Source organism: Colossoma macropomum, unplaced genomic scaffold (genome assembly GCF_904425465.1).
Source record: "Colossoma macropomum unplaced genomic scaffold, Colossoma_macropomum, whole genome shotgun sequence".
Classification (NCBI taxonomy): Eukaryota; Metazoa; Chordata; class Actinopteri; order Characiformes; family Serrasalmidae; genus Colossoma; species Colossoma macropomum.
Window position 1 is genome coordinate 24,850,391 of NW_023494809.1, and position 21,484 is coordinate 24,871,874.

The 21,484-nt window shown below is 40.1% G+C and overlaps 1 protein-coding gene across 2 annotated transcripts in view; it reads right to left on the reverse strand.

Annotated features, from left to right (window-relative positions):
- Window positions 1-21,484, reverse strand: part of cnksr2a (connector enhancer of kinase suppressor of Ras 2a) — a 185,633-nt gene that overhangs the window by 28,598 nt on the left and 135,551 nt on the right. Inside the window, exons 13-16 of one of the 2 annotated variants that reach the window (XM_036558735.1) lie at window positions 18,327-18,541; window positions 5,036-5,084; window positions 4,270-4,442; window positions 1,082-1,155 (exon numbers count right to left, since the gene is read on the reverse strand). In XM_036558735.1, the coding sequence (XP_036414628.1) occupies window positions 1,082-1,155; window positions 4,270-4,442; window positions 5,036-5,084; window positions 18,327-18,541 (511 nt within the window). Of the gene's footprint in view, window positions 1-1,081; window positions 1,156-4,269; window positions 4,446-5,035; window positions 5,085-18,326; window positions 18,542-21,484 lie in introns of both variants that reach the window. The other variant, XM_036558734.1, reaches the window with a different exon arrangement.

Below are 21,484 nucleotides of genomic sequence, written 5' to 3' on the forward strand. Positions count from 1 at the left end.
ATAGATATTGTGCTTTTAAAATTACATTATGTTTTAGGTTTTACTAACAGATAATATAACTTACAGTTACAGTACTTACATATTGAGATACAATATTTTTCACCACAGTGATGTTCACATGTAATGCTACACAAAGACACATATGCTGTGATAACGTATTATGTTAAAGTGCTGGTGCAGTGGGTGGCGCTGTCGCCTCACAGCAAGAATGGCCTGGGTTCGATTCCCGGCCGGGCGACTAGGGTCATTTCTGTGTGGAGTTTGCATGTTCTCCCCTGTGTCTGCGTGGGTTTCCTCCGGGTACTCTGGTTTTCTTCCCACAGTCCAAAAACATGCAGTCAGGCTGATTGGACATGCTAAATTGCCCCTAGGTGTGAGTGTGTGTGTGAGTGTGTGACTGTGTATGTCTGTCTGTCTGCCCTGCGATGGACTGGCGACCTGTCCAGGGTGTATCCTGCCTTCCGCCCAATGACAGCTGGGATAGGCTCCAGCACCCCACCGCGACCCAGAAGGATAAAGCGGTTTAGATGACGTGTGTATGTATGTATGTGAAAGTGCATAACAATCAAGTAACACTTGTTATTGTGGTAAATAAAATCTGGTTTCTACTTCAAACAAAATAATGTTCACACTATGGTTTTTATTGGTAACATCAGATTCACTGGAGTATGTTCTTCTAACTAAACACTGCAAGTTAAACCATTAAATTGCCAGCATTCACCAGTGGGTCTTTTATGACACACTTCTTTAACTTAAGGATCATATAGGCAGTTTGCATTATTTTCCATGTAACAACCCTTAGGATGCAATAAGCCTGGGATTTTAAGGGGTTAAACGAATGCAAAGAATTCCATGCAAACTACTTAAACCCCTAAAAAGGCCTGGACCCATCGGTGGATCTAGGCCTCCATTCTTCACTGCTATCAGTTATGAATAACTCAGTGAGCTTGCACTGTTTTCCATGTAATTCCTAAATAACAAGCCTTAGGATGTAATAATCCTGGGAATAACACATTTTTTTCAAAGTCTACACTCTCCAAAATGCACCCATACAATAGGCAGTGTTTGCAGAGGCACTTACTACTTCTTGCGGCACTCACTGGCCCGGTCAATCTTAAACTCTGGGAGACTGACAAAGCCTTCAGCTTTCTCATCCTAATAGGAGAGAGAGAAGAGGGAGAGAGAGACAGAGAGCGTGAGAAAGTCAGGTCATCTCACACACACACAAAAAACACACACACACACACACACACACACACACACACACCTACACACAACTGTAATGACACCTCCATCCTCATTAGGAGTCACACCTCCTTCCTTTCTCTCCCCCGGCTCCATTCTTCTCGTGTGGGGAGACGCTGCTGCAGCACTTTAAGCCTCGTGACAGGGACTTTACAGGAATAAATGAAAGACATAAATCGTTGCGGGGCTCCGTAAGCCTGCCTGTGTTTGCAAAACCCACGCAGCCCAGCACACGAGGACAAGATCATCAATTACAGCGCAGCGAGGCCGGGGCTGAGGCGTCCCTCTGGAGCTGAAACAGGCTGAGCAGAGCCACAGCTAAAATAACCCCCTGTACACCAAAATCTCCCTCTGTATGAAACTCACCCATTTCTGCAATGATCTTACTCTGCCCCTCTATACCAAACTCTCACCCATCTATACCACACTCTGCCCCTCTACACCAAACTCACACCCCTCTACACCAAACTCTTTCCAATCTACACCAAACTCTTTCCAACCTACACCAAACTCTTTCCAATCTACACCAAACTCTTTCCAACCTACACCAAACCACCCCCTCTACACCAAACCTCAATCTACACCAAACTCTTTCCAATCTACACCAAACCCACCCCCTCTACACCAAACTCTTTCAAACCTACACCAAACCCACCCCCTCTACACCAAACTCTTTCCAATCTACACCAAACTCTTTCCAACCTACACCAAACTCACACCCTCTACACCAAACTCTTTCCAACCTACACCAAACTCACCCCCTCTACACCAAACTCTTTCCAATCTACACCAAACTCTTTCCAGTCTACACCAAACTCTTTCCAGTCTACTCCAAACTCACCCCCTCTACACCAAACTCTTTCCAATCTACACCAAACTCTTTCCGATCTACACCAAACTCACCCCCTCTACACCAAACTCTTTCCAATCTACACCAAACTCTTTCAGATCTACACCAAACTCACCCCCTCTACACCAAACTCTTTCCAATCTACACCAAACTCTTTCAGATCTACACCAAACTCACCCCCTCTACACCAAACTCTTTCCGATCTACACCAAACTCACCCCCTCTACACCAAACTCTTTCCGATCTATATCTCTTACGATTAACATCTCTCACAAACAACAGGCTGTTTTCATAGCCTGTCCACACCAGAGTTTGGCTTTCTGTAATATTGTATCTTTTGCATTTGGTTCGGTTGGTTTCACTCTGCAATGACTGAAAGCTTAATTTAAAAATTTGAAAAAAAAAAACAAAAAACAAAAATTGGACCAAATTCCACATGCAGGTGTTCAATTATTGTTCATGTGTATCACAATCACAGCAATAAAATTATATACCTTACTTGATATCTGCTCATTTATGATTGGTTTACCAATTTAAATTTCAATTTGAATTCAGGTCACTGATGCTTGGCCAAAAGTACATTTTGAGATTCATGTGCCAAAATCGAATGCATATCTTTGCTATTTTGTGCTTTGCCATTATTGACAGATGCTTGTGCTGCAAGAACGATGTGAGCATCTGTAAAACAGCAAAATGTTGAAACAGCATTATGCAGAACTATACAGTACAGCGCTGATATGCATCGAGAAATGCGTCCTCTAATGTTGAACTCTCTCATTTGATTCAGATCATTGAAAAAATGCGTTCCCACCAGCAGCGAACTGAAGCAGGGTTAACAAGTAGTGGACTAAGACCTGTGATTTTGACTGGACCACAGTTTAGTTGTTTGGTGAGGACCTGAATACGGGTGGAGTCTGTACACTTTGAAATGGACTAAAGGGAAAAGTTCAACTGGCCCAGACCAAACAAGGTAGGTGTGAAAGAGCCCTCAGTTCAGAAATATTCACAGTGACATTTATTAAATTCACAGAGAGTAGTAACATAAACTGTGGCCAAATGTATTCATTTGTGTATTGCAAGTAAAGCATTTTTACTGAACTAGTGAACTGCAGTTCCTCTCACTGAACACAAACCCACAAAGGATTTACTGTTCGGCAGAAATGGAGATTTTAATTGGTTCTGATAATGAGTTTATTAGGTTGGTTTGTTTGTTTTGTCTGTATATTAGTGCTTTGTAATCATTATGCTGTTGTCGGAAGAAAACCTCGTATCTCCAAAATGATAACTTTACAGGAGAAGGAAAAAAACTACTTCACTTTTAATGTAAGTCAATGAAACCAGAATTTTTTCAGAGTCATTTTGGGCCGTTTCCATTGGTCCATTCATCATACACACAATGTAAAGGGCAACAGGTATTTTCAAATTATGCCAAAAAACAAAAAATGACAAAAATGGAGATACAAGGTTTTCTTCCGACAGCAGTGATAAGCATCCTGAACTCAATCAGAAAGTGGTGGGTACTTTGAAAAATGTTGGGGCCAAATGCCCGCTTGCCTCTCCAATGGCCCAGCTCTCTGCACCAAACCCACTTCCCCTCTACACTGACCTAACCTCTCGACACCAAACCATGTATTTATCCATCTGTACCAAAATCCCCCCTGCTGACCGAGGGCCTGAGGGAACAGCCAAGAGTCCAGGCCATAATAATGAGAACAACCAGAGAAGCCATTAATCAGAGAGAGAGGAGACAGAGAGAGAGAGAGATTGAGAAAGAGCGTTTGGTTTGTTTCTTTTCTGATATTTTTTTCGATCCAGGGAGGCTGTAAGATGTAGCCGTGTGTTCTGCTGCTTTGTTACTGTGCATTGGGATTAATTCATCTCCACTGAGTCCACACTCCAGAGGACTGGAGCAACACCAATTAAAATCTCCTGTAAGCTCAGCCCTGCGTGCTCCTGTCTGCTCGTCTAACCTCCCTCTGTGACTCTGTTTCACCTACAGATGCCACGAAAACAGCGATGTAAGACATTCATACCTGGAGTACTTCACCTGATCCCTGCTAATACTTACAACAACATGCACACATGCTGCTCACTTCAGTGTGAACAGACAGGCTCTGTCAGGTTCCTATTCATTCTTAATGAAGGCAGCTGAGCAGCTTTACGGAGCCACTCACCTCCTCGTTCATGTACCAGTACAGGCAGGCGTCCTTCAGGACAAACCAGTACTTCTTCCACTTCTGCGAGAAGTAGCTCTTGGCGTCCTTCTTTTTCCACAGCCAGCCCTCGCAGTCGCCCCGGCCCAGATCTTTACACGAAATTCTCCTCTTACTGATGGAAGACAGGGGACCTCCTACAGGTTCAACCCAGATACAGAATATGAAAGGGAATATCTCTGTGTTTGATTGGAATGTGGAGTAAATACACTACAGGCCAAAAGTAAGGAAGCAAGCACTGATTTGTCTTAAAGTTTCAAAAAACATTTTACCATTAAAGGGCATGGAAAAATAAATTTGCCTTGCTTTTTCTTTTAAATCAGAACTATGCAGACATTGTCAATGTTCCATTCCCTTCTCAACCCATACAGCCCAGCAGCAAAAGCTTGTTTTGAATCCACTGTTTTTGTGACGTCACAAAACCCAACACATTTACATACACCACCTATTCAGCCTACAACAGTTTAGCTCTGCCCACTCATTTTGAAATTATAAACGTTGTTTCAGCCCAGACTGCTTTTTGAATGAGACACTATACAGGGCAGCCAAAGTTAGTGCTGCATCCAAACTTTTGGCTTGTAACTTATGATGGAGATCAAATGTGCTGCATATTATATATTATGCGCAAACAAGAAAAGAAAGTATATTTGATGGACAGAGGCATCTTTGACAGTATTTGCATGTGAAATGAAAAATAAAAATTAATAAAATAATAATAAAGACAAACCTTTGCTCTTCTTCTTGGACTTGGAGAGCAGGGAGGAACCCTGGAACGTCTGTGAAAAACATCAGAGAATGTGACTGGGGGGACTTTAATGAGCAATGATGAAGGAGGGAAGAAGGAGGAAGTAACAGACTGGATCAACACTGATTCACAGATTTTATAGTTCCTATAAGAGATGCTCAGTGATTTGATATGCTTTCAAAGTAGGTGATTATTAGAGATGAGAGCGATAATTTATGCAGCATTGACCTGAAGGTGGGGATTCAACTGATAATATAAAATTATTTGTACAATATAATCAAGTGATTATTATTGATTGTAATGATATTCAATAAAGTACACACTCATTTACAGGCATAGTGAAATTCTCAAGCTGTCTTCAAGTGTAAAAAAGCTTCACATTTTGTTTTTATTCCCTATATTCCACTACCGCATACAAGCATAATCAATAACATAATACACAATACAAAGCAGATAACATAAGCTTACCAGACAAAAAACGTGTCACCATTTACTGAAATGTACCTAATAGATTGTAATACCTCCACCAGCACGAATAACAGCTGTGATTTGATTTGGCATGGACTGAACAAGTTTCTGTATGTAGGCGACACCAATGTTCAGCCACTTTTGCATCAAAGAATTGTGCAGTTCGGCCAGATTTGGTTGATGCCTTCCCTGGTGTCTTACCCATTGTTCCAGGTAGTCCTACCAATTTTCCTATTTCCTTCACACTGTGGCCTTTGGCACATCCAAATACAATCACTCCTTCTTGCCAATCATTAACATCTGCGTTGTGACCCATTTTCCACACATTGAGATGTTCATTACACTGTACCACCTCTTCTCAATCTATGAATCCCATCGCACACCACACAGGTATATATAGCCCGATCATCCTCATGCAATGCCATCTGAAAGAGCTGAAGTTACTACCACCTTAAACACACAATTTATAAAACCTAATCTTTTGTCAGTGGAGCTTATTTACATGTAATTTAAAATTACACAGAAGCCTCAACAACTAAACATAACAAACGTAAACATACATTTTCAGTATTTAGTGTGTTCACTCTTTACCTTTATTACAGCTTCCATTCTTTTCAGGAGACTCACTATCAGTTTTTCAAAGGAATCTTCAGAGATATTTTTCCACACCTCCAAAGTTCAGTCTTTGGTTGTCAGAAGTTGGTTGTATTTTCCAACTGTCACGATCTGCGTAATCCCAACATATTCAGTGATGGACTATAGAGTGATCAGTCCACTGTTCTGGTACCACCAGCAACTTTATCTTATTTGCATAAAATGGACAATGAGTATAGAAACAATGAGGTGTATGTAATGAAGTGGCTGTTTGGTGTATAATCAGCAGATTATAATAATTCAGACAGTACCATAAAAGGACTGAAGGGGACTAATGGTAACCAGAGGAATGATATGAAGAGCTGTAACACCTGCATTGTGTCAGTGCTATCAGAGCTGCCTTAGCATCATGTGAGGAAGCGGAGAGCACTCTACAGTAGTCAGGTCCAGTCTCAGCAGAGTGATATGACGGGATGGCTGAGTGAAGATGGTCTTTATGAGTCTGGCCTTGTCTCTGAGAGAGCTCTCAGCACCTCAGCTCAGACTGACACAGAAAGAGAGAGAGAGAAAGAAGGCTATTTGGGAAATTCTTATGACTGGAGTGTCAGAGGCAGAGGAAGAGAGGAGCGAAAGAAATGAAAAAAGAAATGGAAGAAAAATGGCCAGACAGGAGAGTCTGCCAACACGCCGGCTACTCTAGTGTACAATCACAAGAAATATGGAAACACATCAACAACTCACGGACAATCATCTGTCTAGTTATGATGGATTAAATTCAGAGCACTGGGAGAAAGAAAGAAGGAAGGAAAGAAGGAAGGAAGTAAGGAAAGAAAGATGGAAAGAAGGAAGAAAGGAAAGAAAGAAAGACAGAAAGAAAGACAGAAGGAAGGAAGGAAGGTAGGAAAGAAAGATGGAAGGAAGGAAGAAAGGAAAGAAAGAAAGAAAGAAAGAAAGACACAGAAGGAAGGAAGGAAGGTAGAAAAGAAGGAAGAAAGGAAGGAAGGATGGAAGGAAGGAAGGAAAGAAAGAAGGAAAGAAAGATGAAAGGAAGGTGGGAAGGATAGAAAGAGGGAAGGAAGGAAGGAAAGAAGTAAGGAAGGAAGGAAGGAAAGAAAGAAAGGAAGAAAGAAAGAAAGACAGAGAGAGACCACCAGAAAGAGAGAGTAATAAAACAGAATAAAAAGAAAGAAACAAAGATAAAGAACACAAGATAAGACAGAGAGAGAGAGAGAGAGAGAGAGAGGTGAAGAAAAGAAAGAAAGAAGAAGTGGAGACATAAAGTGAAAGTATGTGAGAGACAGAGAGAACACAGGGAGAGACAGAGAGTGATCGAGAGACAGAAAGTCATTGAGAAAGAAGGGGAGAGAGAGAGAGAAATAGAGATAGAGAGAGATAGAGAGCATGAGAGAGAGACAGAGAGACATAGGGAGATAGAGAGCGATCAAAAGACAGAAAGACACTTAGAAAGAGAGAGAGAAACAGACAGGCAGAGAGACATAGGGAGATAGAGAGCGATCAAAAGACAGAAAGACACGTAGAAAGAGAGAGAGAGAAACAGAGACAGGCAGAGAGACATAGGGAGATATAGGGGGCGGTCGAGAGACAGAAAGACTGAGAAAGAGAGAGAGAGACAGAGAGTATGAGAGAGAGAGACATAGGGAGATAGAGAGAGAGAGATCGAGAGCGATCAAAAGAAAGACATTTAGAAAGAGAGGGAGAGAAACAGAGAGACCTAGGGAGATAGAGAGCGATCGAGAAACAGAAAGAGTGAAAAAGAGAGGGCGAGAGAGAGAGAGAGAGACAGAGAGAGTGTGAGAGAGAGAGACATAGGGAGATAGATAGCGATCGAGAGACAGAAAGACATTGAGAGAGAGAGATAGAGGGTGAGAGAGAAACAGGTGGATAAAAAAAGAAACTGGACAGTAATTGATGTATGGACGCGTGTCTGAGGGCTCCTCAGGAGGGCGAGTCGATGATGTTGACGATGCTGGGCTCTGCTGGGTAAATATCTGAGTTGACTGCTTTTGCCTAGTGAGTCAGACTCTTTGCAAAAGGAATTATGGGAAGGTAATGAGCCTCATAAGTCAGGTAAATACTGTCGTCGTCCTTCTGAGAAGGACCAGTGACTCACTGCTGAGCTTTACATACTCGTCTTCATATCATCACTTCTAACCTTTCATCTTCAAAAAACGTTCTCAACTTCCTAAAGGAAGAGTCCAGGGTTTCAGCCTTATCTGTCTGTAGCATCTGTATCATGATGATCATGGGCAATGATATTCCTGTACTTAGACATGAACAGAAACCCCACCGACTCCAAACTTATAATAAATACAATGTTCTTCTAAGGTGCTTCAGCCCATTGGCTTCCATTATATATGCATTCTGAGTCAATGGATTTCAGTCCTTTTAAGCGCAGTGTGCATTCACGGGTGCAAAACGTGGGAGGATCGTGCACAAAAGTGTTAAATCGTGCCCTGATTTTGCTCGATTTACTAAAGTTTATGGCTTTCTGATCTTTGATACGGCTTTAATGTAGTAATGGCATAATGTTGAGTGTCGTGCTGAGACATTAAACACTCTTGGGAGATGCCAGCGCACACGTGTGTACCTTCATTAAAACCTACACACTTAAAATGATGGTTCTTCAAGGGTTCTTTAGTAATGAAAATAGTTCTATATACAGCCATGAACACTAAAAGAACCCTTTCCATGATTAAATGGTTCTTTGCATCGTGAAAGTGTTCTTCAGACTGATGGAGAATGTGCTGTAGATGGTTCTATACAAAACCTTCCTGAAAAGGGTTCTATACGGCACCAAAAAGGGTTTTTCTATTGTAACAAGCCTGACATCGTAAACATTTCTGTACATTTTAAAGCACAATTAGTGTTTATTTGCTGAATTTAACAAACTGGGGAAAAAGATCCTAAAATCTAGCCCGTGAAATAGTTATGGCACATTTATATTGCATGTTTTGTTTTATCCATTATGCTAAACACAGCAGAAAAACAGATACTGTGTACAAAATTTCAGGTAAAATGCCACATTTAAGTGCCCTGTAATGTAATGGAATCGTAATTTGGCCGAGGATGTTCAAACTTTTGCATACAACTCTCCCAAGTTGGAGAGTTCTACTATCAGTAAGCATCTATCAGCCTCTCTTTTGGTCCATTACTGTGGCTACTTTCTGTCTTCCTCATCATTTCCATCCTCACACTCTCTCTCTCTCTCTCTCTCCCCCCTTCTCTTCCCTCCATCTCGCTCTTTCTCTGTCCGTCTCTCTCTCCCCCTCTATTACCAGGGTCAGAAAATAGCTCTACAGCGCTCTCAGAAGAGCGACGAGGCTAAATTGAGAATGGAATTGCTTTCCAGCACTATTGTTCATAAAAAGCAGCGCTGCCTTCAGGGAACAAGTAGGAACCTGCTGTCAATTCGCATCCACCGAGTCCAAAAACACACAGCCAAAAACGGCCCCGCGCGACATCAGAGCAGCAGGAACGTCTGTGGAAAGCTTGCTGCACATGCTAGACTGAATTGCACTTGACCGTTGGACATTCGGGAGGCGGACTGGAGGCTTTTCTTCTTCCCGCTGCCGGTAAATTAACAATCATGGATGTTCTGGTTAAGCAAGGGGCAGCAGGAATTAAGCAACAGGACTGGGGGCACTGGGCTGTGTCTAAAGCTTTCCGACAAGCCGTTTCCTTTAGAGAATGAATATGTGTGTGTGTATGTGTGTGTGGCGTCCAGTCGATGAAGTGACTGAGCAAACACTCTCCTCTGGTGCAAGCAAGGCCATCGCGCTGGCTCAGAACAGTCTGAAGCTGCACGATTCACATAATGCCCAATTATGCTGACCAATCTTCTGTGTAAGGACACACTGATCCAACTCCCACAATACCAATTCCAATATCTATTGGCCGATACCGAGCTTCGATCTGATACCACTGCTCTGTTAAAGGGGAATTCCACTCATTTTCCAAAATATTCAACATAATTAAATATTTAAATTGAAAACAAAGTCATTCAGATTAGTTTAATGTGAGGGATTCTAGAGAAACTTACCAAGCCAGAGTTGCTGTTGTCCTAATATTAACCAGACGTTAAAAATGCAATAAAATGGTTACAAATTCACTGATATTGTTTTACGGATGTTTTGGCATAAAATGTATTTTTGTAAATCCACTGATGGCAAAGAGGTAATACAGGGCGTTGTGGGGCAAAATGGTCCCCAAAGACCATTTTTCATATTTTCCACTATTTTACCATCATCAACATAACAAAACTCAGCAGACACATGTAGGTTTGCTGGTCATTTTAGATAGTAAATAAAATATCAAAAATATTTGTGTTGTAAACATAATGACCCCAGGTTCCTATCACCACCATTATAAAGAAATCTGAGCCTTTTTTCCCTATATGCACCATCTTTGACTTTGTTTACATCTCAACACTTTCTCTGTAAAGCACATAAACATAAATATAAGTTATTGTACCATAATGAAGATGTTCACGCACCAACATTCTTTTTACGAAGTTTTTTCTAGTAGATATATTAATTTGTACTGTTACAGTTTTATAACAGCCATAACTGAGAAACAGTATGGAATGTAGACTGGACGTGGATAGATGATCCACTTAACCCTATCAAACTATGTGTCTCATGGCAATTAATTCAGAAATTTTGGCAATGACCTCTTTAACTCTGCCACCAGAGGAGTGACAGAGGTGTGTGCATGTTCACGTCAGCTAGAGTGAAATGCGTCAGTGTAGGATCTAAAATATTTCTGTGTGCTACTGTGTTTTCTATCACTGTGTAAAAGAGGCACCAGGCTTTTTATTGTTGGATGTACTGCAGTTTTTTCCAAGCAATGGAGCTCGTTCTCATGCTGAATGAGCCACGTGAGCTCAGTCACAGCACAGCTCAGATTAGTAAGTGCTTATTATTGTTTTGTTTAATCAGAGTAACAATAGAAAACAAATGACTGATGTGTCATTTATATTCCTATTAATGTGTTTGCTGGCTCAGAAAGGTAGTTTGTGGCCCCAACTAAATAAAAATCTACAAATTCTTGGCAAATTCTTTGAGTTTCTATGTGTGATTCTTTCAGTATGTAAGTTTATAGTGGTCATTTCAATGGTGGAATAGTAGTTTACTCATAAGATATTTTTATTAATATAATCAAATTAAATGGTAATATTCTCTTTCTTTCTTTCTCTTTTTCTTTCTTTCTTTCCTGTTTGCTCTCTCTCACACATTCTTTCTTTCTTTTCTTTCCTGTGTGCTCCCCGTCTCACATTCTTTCTATCTTTCTTTCTTTCTTTCTTGTTTGCTCTCTCTCTCTCATACTTTCTTTCTTTCTTTCTTTCTTTTTCTTTCTTTCTTTCTTTTCTGTGTGCTCCCCCTCTCACATTCTTTTTCTTTCTTTCTTTCTTTTCTGTGTGCTCCCCCTCTCACATTCTTTTTCTTTCTTTCTTTCTCTTTCTTTCTTTCTTTCCTGTTTGCTCCCTCTCACGCATACTTTCTTTCTTGTTTGCTCTAATATTTTAATTCATTAAAAAAATTAAATTAAATAAACTTCAAGGCTGAACCTTCAGGTTGATATTGCATTTTTTGCTATTGTGAAAAAGGGGTTAAAGAGTACTGAATGTTGTTAGTATTGGTACAAACACCAAACCAGCATATAAAATCAGTGGATCACAAGAAGAATAAATGTATATTACCGCTGCATTTGAATTGGAAGCATTTTGTACCTACTGTCCAGTAAATTACCTGAAAAAAAAAAAAACTACCTGAAAATGACCCAAACATGTTTCATTATACTGTACTATACTGTGTTTATTGTCGCTGTTGGAGCAAAATGTAAAATTTACAGTCTTAACTTGTAATGGAGGTCAATTCAATGTAACACCATTGTAATCTTGGACCAGTTTTGTCAGTGTGTTCATCACTAAATTTTAATACAATGCAACAGCATTTTTTTTTTATTATGAAAAAGAAAGAGACCAACATAAATGAAGATACAAGACTTTGCGTGACAGTGGCGATATTTCTAATGACGATAAACTTGAACTGCATTGAAAACCAGATTTACAAACACCTCTCCTTAGAAACTCTACCCTGGCAGGCAGCAGCTCACTGTGAACGGATCTTAATCAGCTGCTACAACAGACATTTGCACTGTAGTTGTAGTGTAGGTCAAGGCCAGTTGACCAGAAGAAGCCTGGATGCCAGGCGGTGATCATGTGGGCAGCAGTGGCTCCAACTGACGAGGTGATGAGTGGCTGAGCTTATACAAATATTCACACACACACACACACACACACACATACTTGGAAGGTGTGTGTAAACAGAAGCAGCAGGAGCTGCACAGTGAAAGTCACCCTAACACAGGACATCAACACTCCAGCTGAGAGCACACGCTGACACCTTTGACACCTCTGCGGTTCTATATATAGAAGCGAGTGTGGAGGAGAAAAGACGGGAGGATACCCAAAACCGTCCCTCGGGTGGACAGTGCTATCTGCAATGTAACCACATGCCACTCTGCCAAATGTACTGAACACATGGCAGGAGCTGTGAAAAAGGAGGGGCGTGGTTATTCAAATCTCCTCTTAGTACTTATTTACTTAACTAAATATTCAAATAAGGCACGTTTACTGTGAATTAAACTAAAAGAGACTGTGTGTTATCTCCCAGGTGTGTGATGTGATCTTCAGATGTCATTCAAATGTCATCTAAGCAGAGCAATATGCACTGAGAAAAACATACTGAACTGTCACTGGGGTGGTACCGTCAAGCGTTCGTCTTTAGTAGCTTTAGTAAAGGAACACAGATGTACCATAATCCATTTCAATTATTTTTTAAACTGTGGTTGGGGAACTGGGCTGGAGGATAGGGAACCAGCCTTGTGACCCGAAGGTCACCGGTTCAAATCCCCTAAGCCAAAGGTATGTGACTAAAGTGCCCTTGAGCAAGGCACCTAACCCCCAACTGCTCCCCGGGCGCCGTGGACCGGGCAAGTGTGCCTCCTAGTGTGTGTGTTCAGTAGTGTGTTTGTGTGTGGGTGTTTCACTGCACGGATGGGATAAAAGCAGAGGTCAAATTGCTCTGTGTGCACAATTGACCAATGAACTAACTAACTCTCGTCTCCAGGCTTTTTAATTTATTGTTCTGTTTTAAAACATCAGGTTATGTAAAGGTTCCAATATGTACCTTTTCCCTGAAAAGCTTACTTAAGGTACACAACTGGACCTTAAAACCACTGTTGTACCTTTGAGGGAACATTTAAATTGTTTGTACCTTGATGAACGAAAAATGTACCTGCACAGCACCTTTTTTCTGACAATGTGTGGAAACATCACAAAAAAGACAACAGAAAATGTAACTCATCATTCTGTAGTTCAGCAAGTATACTGTAAAAAAGGTTTGTGATTTTAACTTAAAAAAAAGTTCACTGAACATCTAAAAGTAAGTTAAGAAGAACATTAATTTGCATTACATTCTTCTAGCACTTTATTTTAAAAGGGAATTACACATTTTCATGCATAATACAGTCATTGAGATCTTTCTGAGTGGTTTACAGTGGTGGTGATAGGAACCAGGGGTTGCGATGTCCACAATGCAGATATTTTCTTTACTGTTCAAAATGACCTTTTGAGTTTCTATAAATAATGCTGCTGAAGGCAAAATCTGAAAAATAAGTTTTCTTTGGGGACTATTTTGCCTTACAACACAATGCATGTGTCCTGCTGCCATAAATCTATTGTAAAAATGATGTTTTGGGCCAAAAGCTTGTCCCTGAAATACTATAAAACAATGTCTCAGACATCAGGCAGCGTATTCATATCAATTTCCTAACATAATTTTTGTGAGCTAGCTTTTCGAAAAATGTCAGACGTCTGGTTCCCATCACCACCTATGAACAGTTCTGACTTGCCAAGTTTCTCTATATTTCATATCAAACCACTCTGAATGAATGTTTAATCTTCAATGACTTAATTATGCAAAAATGTGGAGAAATCAGTGGTATTTCCCTCTATGTTTAATATAAGCTTATGAAGCTAAACTTTTAATAAAGCTGTTTAAAGCAGTGCAACCCTTTTCACAGTAGCCAGAAAATAAACACAATTTCCATCTGTTTTTAAGGTCCCTCAGTTAAACTATGCAATATTTTTCTTCTTCAGTGACACTGATGGAATATATTTATATGGAAATGTGTATGATTTACAAAACTGGAAGGGAACTGGATTTCATCATAGGTCAGAAAGCAAATCAACATTTACAAAAAGTGTTTTACTGTGTTTAAATGCTACTTTTTAAATGGGGCTTGATTTTTCAATATAAACAAAACTGCAGGTGTGCTTTATCTCAGCTCAGCCTTCTTTGCAAAGAGGTGTGAATTGTTTTCACAACAGGAGGTTCTCACCCGCTCTTTCACCCCTCATTGCTCAGTAGCAGCTCAACACAGAGTCACAACATTTCACACCCAGAGACAACAGTGTCCTAGTGAATCTGATAACAGAATTACAGGGAAAAATATGGTTCCACTTTATATTAAGTGTCTCTAATAACTATGTAGTTACATGTGAACAACATATGCAACAACACTGTAACTACTAATGATTTATTCACTGTTACAGATGGATTACAGAAGTACACCTTATGTAATTACACAAGTGGATCTTAATAGTTGTAACAGCCTATTCTCTCATGTAATTACACAATGGTAATAACATAAATGTAATTACATTGTAATCACTGTAATAGTTTTTTCAGCAGTTTTTTTTTCCAGCAGTAAAAGGAAGTATGTAATAACTTACATTAAGACATTACATACACTGTATCTGCCAGCTTTCCTAACATTTAGCTAGAATTTATGTTGCTAGTCCTGTGACACTGTAACCAGATCCAACTTTAAACCATTCTGTAATGTGACAGTACAGCAGACGTCCCCTTATCTTAACATGTAACTTTTGTGACATTAATTAAATGTTGCATTCCCCCAAAGCAATGTCTATATTACCACTCCGTTATTACACAGTACCTACATACCAACTACTCAGGAACTGTCCACATTACTTTAAAGTGTAACTTTAACACTACACTACAGGAAAGTTCTTCTGTAGAAGATACACTTGTGTAATTACATGAGGCAAAACTGAAGTTGATACATATGTGTAATTACATAGGCTGTACTTCTGTAATCCATCTGTAACATTGACTAAATCATCAGTAGCTACAGTGTTGTTACATATGTTGTTCATGTGTAACTACATAGTTATTAGAGACACAATATAAAGTGGGACCAAAAATATTTTCATTATTTATATTAATTAAAGAATATCTCAGTCGATTTCCATTCTCTGGCAGAATTGCCACTAGGGGGTCTGCAGAAGGAGGTTCAGTCATGTTTGGTGTTTTTCTTAGGTAGTTAAGTACCACATCATCCTGTCCCCCACTGTACTCAGCATCAGCCGATCAGGACAATCAGCAATCAACACTGACCTCACATAGCGCTGATCGGTCCATCTCTATTTACAACTGTAGGTCTGAGCAATCTCTGCTCGGCAAAAACAGCTCGCACGTGCGTATCACGGACAGATGGAGTTCGTCCAATCACAGAGCTCGACTCAGCGTGGTATATGACACTGTGACAGAGCCCCGCCCACACCCACACAGGCACCATCTGCCTACTCAGCATCCGTATGTGCCTGGAGACAGACTCACTCACATACACCTCAGTGTGTCACCTACTTTCAGTGCCACCACGAGACACCACACAGCTTTCCAAACAATCAGCAGCAGCCAGTGTGTGTGTGTGTGTGTGTGTGTGTGTGTGTGTGTGTGTGTGTGTGTGTGTGTGTGTATGTGTGTGAAGGTGTGTGTTCGTGGAGAGAAAGCGTCTGCTGCAGTCTCCTGTCCTGCAGAGGGAGAGCCAACTCATACAGTTCCTACTAATAACCTCACTAACAGGAGGTCTGATCTCACACACACACACACTCGCATGCATAGAGAGAGGATATAAGATTCCATTAAGAAAGGGCCAAGACACTCCTGCTGAAAGCTAAATACAGACGGCCTGCGCAAACTAATCTCTGCACAAGCCTCTGCTGGCGGCAGGCCGAGAAACCTTGAGATAGAGGAGAGAGAGAGAGAGAGAGAGAGAGAGAGAGAGAGAGAGAGAGAGAGAGAGGACCTGAATGAAAGCACTTGATGCTCATGGCGTGAGAGCCCATTTGTGTGAACATTAAAAAAAGAAACAGTAATGGAGGGGGGTGTAAACCTCCGACCTCACAAAGATTCGATAATGAAGGATTATTTTGGTAGAATTCAGTGTTTTTAAACTCTACTGATTACACTACTATGACTGGAGGAGCCATTTACACAGCAGGCGAATACTGAAAATAGTTTCTACCCAGGCTGTCAAATGATTCAAAGAATTAATTGCAATTAATGACACCATTTTCATCAGTTTACTGTGATTAATTACATTTGACACTAAAGAAATATGTTTTTTTTAAAGAATATTAAGAAATACTAAAAAGTAGTCCATGTTGCTATTGCTACAGCGGACAAAATAAGCTTCACTGGAATGTATTTGTTACTTTTAATAATTCAATGACATAATTTTCTTCATAGGAAATGATTAAAACTCCTCAATGATTAGGACTAAAACAACCAACTTGCACAAGGAAGGGGAAAGTCAATGGAAAAAACGGTAGTTTTCAAAACTGGACTTCAGAAAGTGATTGAAAGCTACAGAAAAATGGGCATCCTAACAACCACCTGGAAGACCTGGTAAACACCAAAACTGCCCCCTTAAAAAAAACAGCACTTAAACTTTCATCTTTGAGAGACAGGAGAAAATCAAGCCGCTTCAGATCTGAAAACATCCAGCTGACCAAACCCAGAGTCCAGACCCCAACATCACTGAATGCGTTTGGGATTACTTGGACTGTGAGAATTAGAAGGTGCAACTTCTGAGAATGAATAGACTCTGAATATTCCTGTAGATTTACTTGAAATACTGGAAGCAAGTCTCCTGAAAAGAATGGAAGCCGTAGTAGAAGTAAAGAGTGGACACATTAAATACTAAAAACTTTAATGTTACATTTTGTTGTTGAGGTTTCTGTGTCATTTTCTGTTAAACATATGTTTTCAGATTTTTTTTTCTGAAGCTGAAAAATGAATTTAAACAATACTGGAGGTCTCCCACAAGCGCTGTCCAGTGTAGTCTGCTGAAGGCACTGAAAGTACTGCTTTTAAAGCCCTTTAAAAGCTGTATTTGAACAAGACAGCTACAATCACAGATTCGATAACAGTTAAATACAGCAGGTGAGCAGCCAGACTTCAGCCTGCACTGCTGTGGTTTGAAGGGTCAAAGTAGAAAAGAGCGTTAACCCAGGCTATCCAGTTGGGGTCAATCAGGCCCCAACTTGTGACTAAGTAGCATGTGTTGGTCATAGGCCCCTCCTCCTTTAGCCAAACACCAGTTTACTCCAGATTTTTTATGTTTGAAAATAGCTACAATTTTATTTTGGTCAAAAAACAAGCGTAATTTATTGAATATTCATTCCAAAATCGAAGTAGTTACATGACTTTTGGTGCTTCACAATACACTAGCCACATTTACATGCAGCCCAATAATCCGTTAATAATTCGACTAATAGCTCAATCAGAATAGAATACGTCCATGTATACAACTCAATCGGAATACATTAGTTCAATTTAGGCCATTTAGAATACAGTTTCTATCTGATTGAACAAGGTGGGTAATCCTGTAAATAATCTGTTAAATTGAAGAATAATAACCGTGTAAACGACTGTATCTGATTACATTCCCAATCGGAGAGTTTAAGTACGTTCTGATCTTGTGTGTCGCATCATAGCTAAAGTTTATAATGTTAACATGGCGGAGCAGAAACTGGTCTGCAGAGGAGACGAAGTTTATGCTCTGATCTTTAAAAGACAGCGGTGGGACGGACGTCCAGCTTATGTGTCTCAGAACACAACGTCTTCCTCTCGGCCTTCTTTAATAAGTACAAGTGAAGTAGATTTTTCTGAGTCTGACATCATTTTAAAGTATTTGCATGTCAAAACAGCTGCTGAGGACTTCTACATTAAGCACATAACCACAGGTGGAGAAATCGGGTGAGGATACGATTTACACACGTCTCCTCACTGGAGAAGAGGACCTGGTTGAGAACACTCACGTGGTACAGCGAGGTGGAATCTGAGCTGGGTGTGGACATGGACTCCTGACGCAGGACCTCCATCTGCAAAGCGGGGAGCAGGGAGTAGTGGGCGGGGCTTCCCCCCTTCTCGCTCTTCTTCTTCGTCCGCTTGCCCGTGTCCCGCTTTGCGCTGCGGCTGGTCAGATACTCCTCCGGAACCTTCTCTTCACTCACGTACCGCAGCATGGAGTTCTCTGAGAGAGAGACCGAGAGAGACAGACAGAGAGAGAGAGAGAGAGAGAGAGAGAGAGAGAGAGAGAGAGAGAGATTAACTAGAGCAATAATCATATTACCCATGAACTGCAAAATACTGTCAGTGAAATGTAGTGTAATATGATCATACAGCCTAAACTTTACTGTGCCATAGAGATTATGATATTATCTAACAAAACCATGGATGTCTGAATGCTAACTTTTCAGGGCTTCTTAACTTTAAATAGAAGATAAAGGAACAGCATTTTTTCTCCACTAATTCTGGAGCATTTCCATTGATCCATTCATTATGAATTTTTAACACATTGTAAATGGCAGCTGGCGTTTATAAATTCTTAAAAAATGAAAAATGACAAAAATAGAGATACAAGGTTTTGTGACGATAGTGGTTTAAATATATACTGCATTTCAAACTTTTGATATGACATAAACAGTATTCACAGTTTTGATGGACATTAGCTTGAGCATTTAGAGCATCATTATTGTGGCAAGAACGTCTGCTTCATAGGAATTATGCATGTCCTGAAAAGTACATGAATAATACAATGCACAGTAATCTAAATGCAAAAAAATAATTCAAAAGACAATCCTTATATCTGCTCACCATACATGCTGCCAATGCCAATCGTTTTCGGGGACGCTTAGCAAAGGTTTTTTAATAAAAAAGTCAGCTTAGCTAGTAATTCTTAATAAAGTTTTCCACAGTAGAGTTTATGTGTCTTAAATTAATGAGTTGTTTTGAACTGATGCAATAAACTAATTGACATTAATTGAATGAGTCTTATATTGTCACTCATACTTTTTTAAAACAAAACTTTTCCACTTGTTTTTACATAAATCTCTCTCTGCTTTTCAGTGTCCCAAACTGAAACTTAGCAACAAATACTTTTTTAAAATTAGAGTTTTTGCCTGTTTGCAATAATTCTATAATAATATTCATTGATTCATTCCTCAAAATTATATAATATTATATTATTATCAAAAATCAATAGCCTTATTATAAACCATATCACAATTATCATATTATGACTAGGCAGGTTTATCCTGAGGAAAACAAAATCACACATGTCAGTGCTACTTTGGAAATAATTTTCCACACTTCCATCCATATAAATGATGCCCATTTACCATCCACCATTTTGGCAGGGCTCGTCAGTCTAGGCCGGTTTAGAATAGCTGAAAAACACTAAATTGTCTATCTGCTTTCCTTGACTTTGGCTGATTCGTAGCTTTTGGTCTCATTAAATCCATTTGCAGAGAAGAAGAGCATGTGGACAAACATGACTAACAGATCACAAAACCAAATCAAGGAAAACAGATTGTTGATGAAGGTTTAAATAGCTATTCAGATGCAGCTCTGGTTAAACAGCACATATGAAGCATTGCAGTGAGTGTGCGGTTAAACATCAAGCTCAAGCTTATTTTATAAATCTAATCGTATAAACGTAATGGAATAAAACTTTCAACATCATTTAGTGGATTTATCACATTTGGAATCAGCTAACCAACTTTTCACAAACACCTCATGACACACCAGGCGCCAGAATGAAACTGCTGCATCATTTAAGATGGAAGGAAAACTGGAAAACGAAGCGGGAGAGGAAGCAAATCTCAGATTGTGTTACGGTGGGCAGGGATACTTCCACTAACATAACCAATCTTAAAACAAGCTGTTATACAGCTAATATGTATCTACGAGGTCAGAGGTGATGTAAGTTGTGCTGTGACTGCACTAGTAACATTAGCTGAGCTGCCAGACTATTAGCGCTGTCTGCTTCTCTTGACTGCCTCTTCAGTGTAAATGTAAGATCTAATGTGGATTTTTATGGGGCTTAATAGTGTAGCTACAGCACACAAATAGCTCGCTAACTAGCATTTGTTAAAGCTATTTACGGTGGGATATGCCAAGACCGAGAGAAATAATTAAGCCCCATAAAAATCAACGTTTAAATCAACGATTGTATGAATCCTCTCTTGTTAAATATGCCACTGGATGAGTGAATAACATTAAAGCTGCCAGTGGCTGAGTGATATACAGCAGTAACTGAGGTAAATCTGCCAGTGGCTGAGCGAAAGATGTCAGTAAACTAGCTAACTGAGGTAAATCTGCCAGTGGCTGAGTGAAAGATGTCAGTAAACTAGCTAACTGAGGTAAATCTGCCAGTGGCTGAGCGAAAGATGTCAGTAAACTAGCTAACTGAGGTAAATCTGCCAGTGACTGAGTGAAAGATGTCAGTAAACTAGCTAACTGAGGTAAATCTGCCAGTGACTGAGTAAAAGATGTCAGTAAACTAGCTAACTGAGGTAAATCTGCCAGTGGCTGAGCGAAAGATGTCAGTAAACTAGCTAACTGAGGTAAATCTGCCAGTGACTGAGTGAAAGATGTCAGTAAACTAGCTAACTGAGGTAAATCTGCCAGTGACTGAGTGAAAGATGTCAGTAAGCGAGCTAACTGAGGTAAATCTGCCAGTGGCTGAGTGAAAGATGTCAGTAAACTAGCTAACTGAGGTAAATCTGCCGGTGACTGAGCGAAAGATGTCAGTAAGCTAGCTAACTGAGGTAAATCTGCCAGTGACTGAGTGAAAGATGTCAGTAAGCTAGCTGAGGTAAATCTGCCAGTGGCCGAGCGAAAGATGTCAGTAAACTAGCTAACTGAGGTAAATCTGCCAGTGACTGAGTGAAAGATGTCAGTAAACTAGCTAAATGAGGTAAATCTGCCAGTGACTGAGTGAAAGATGTCAGTAAGCGGGCTAACTGAGGTAAATCTGCCAGTGACCGAGTGAAAAATGTCAGTGAGCTAGCTAACTGTCAGTAAGCTAACTCAGGAAAATATGTTGGTGGCTGAGAGAAATAACTGTTTGATACTGTATGGTGTTCGAGTGACTTAAACTTTAGACCTACTTAAAGGAACAGGCACTTAAGCC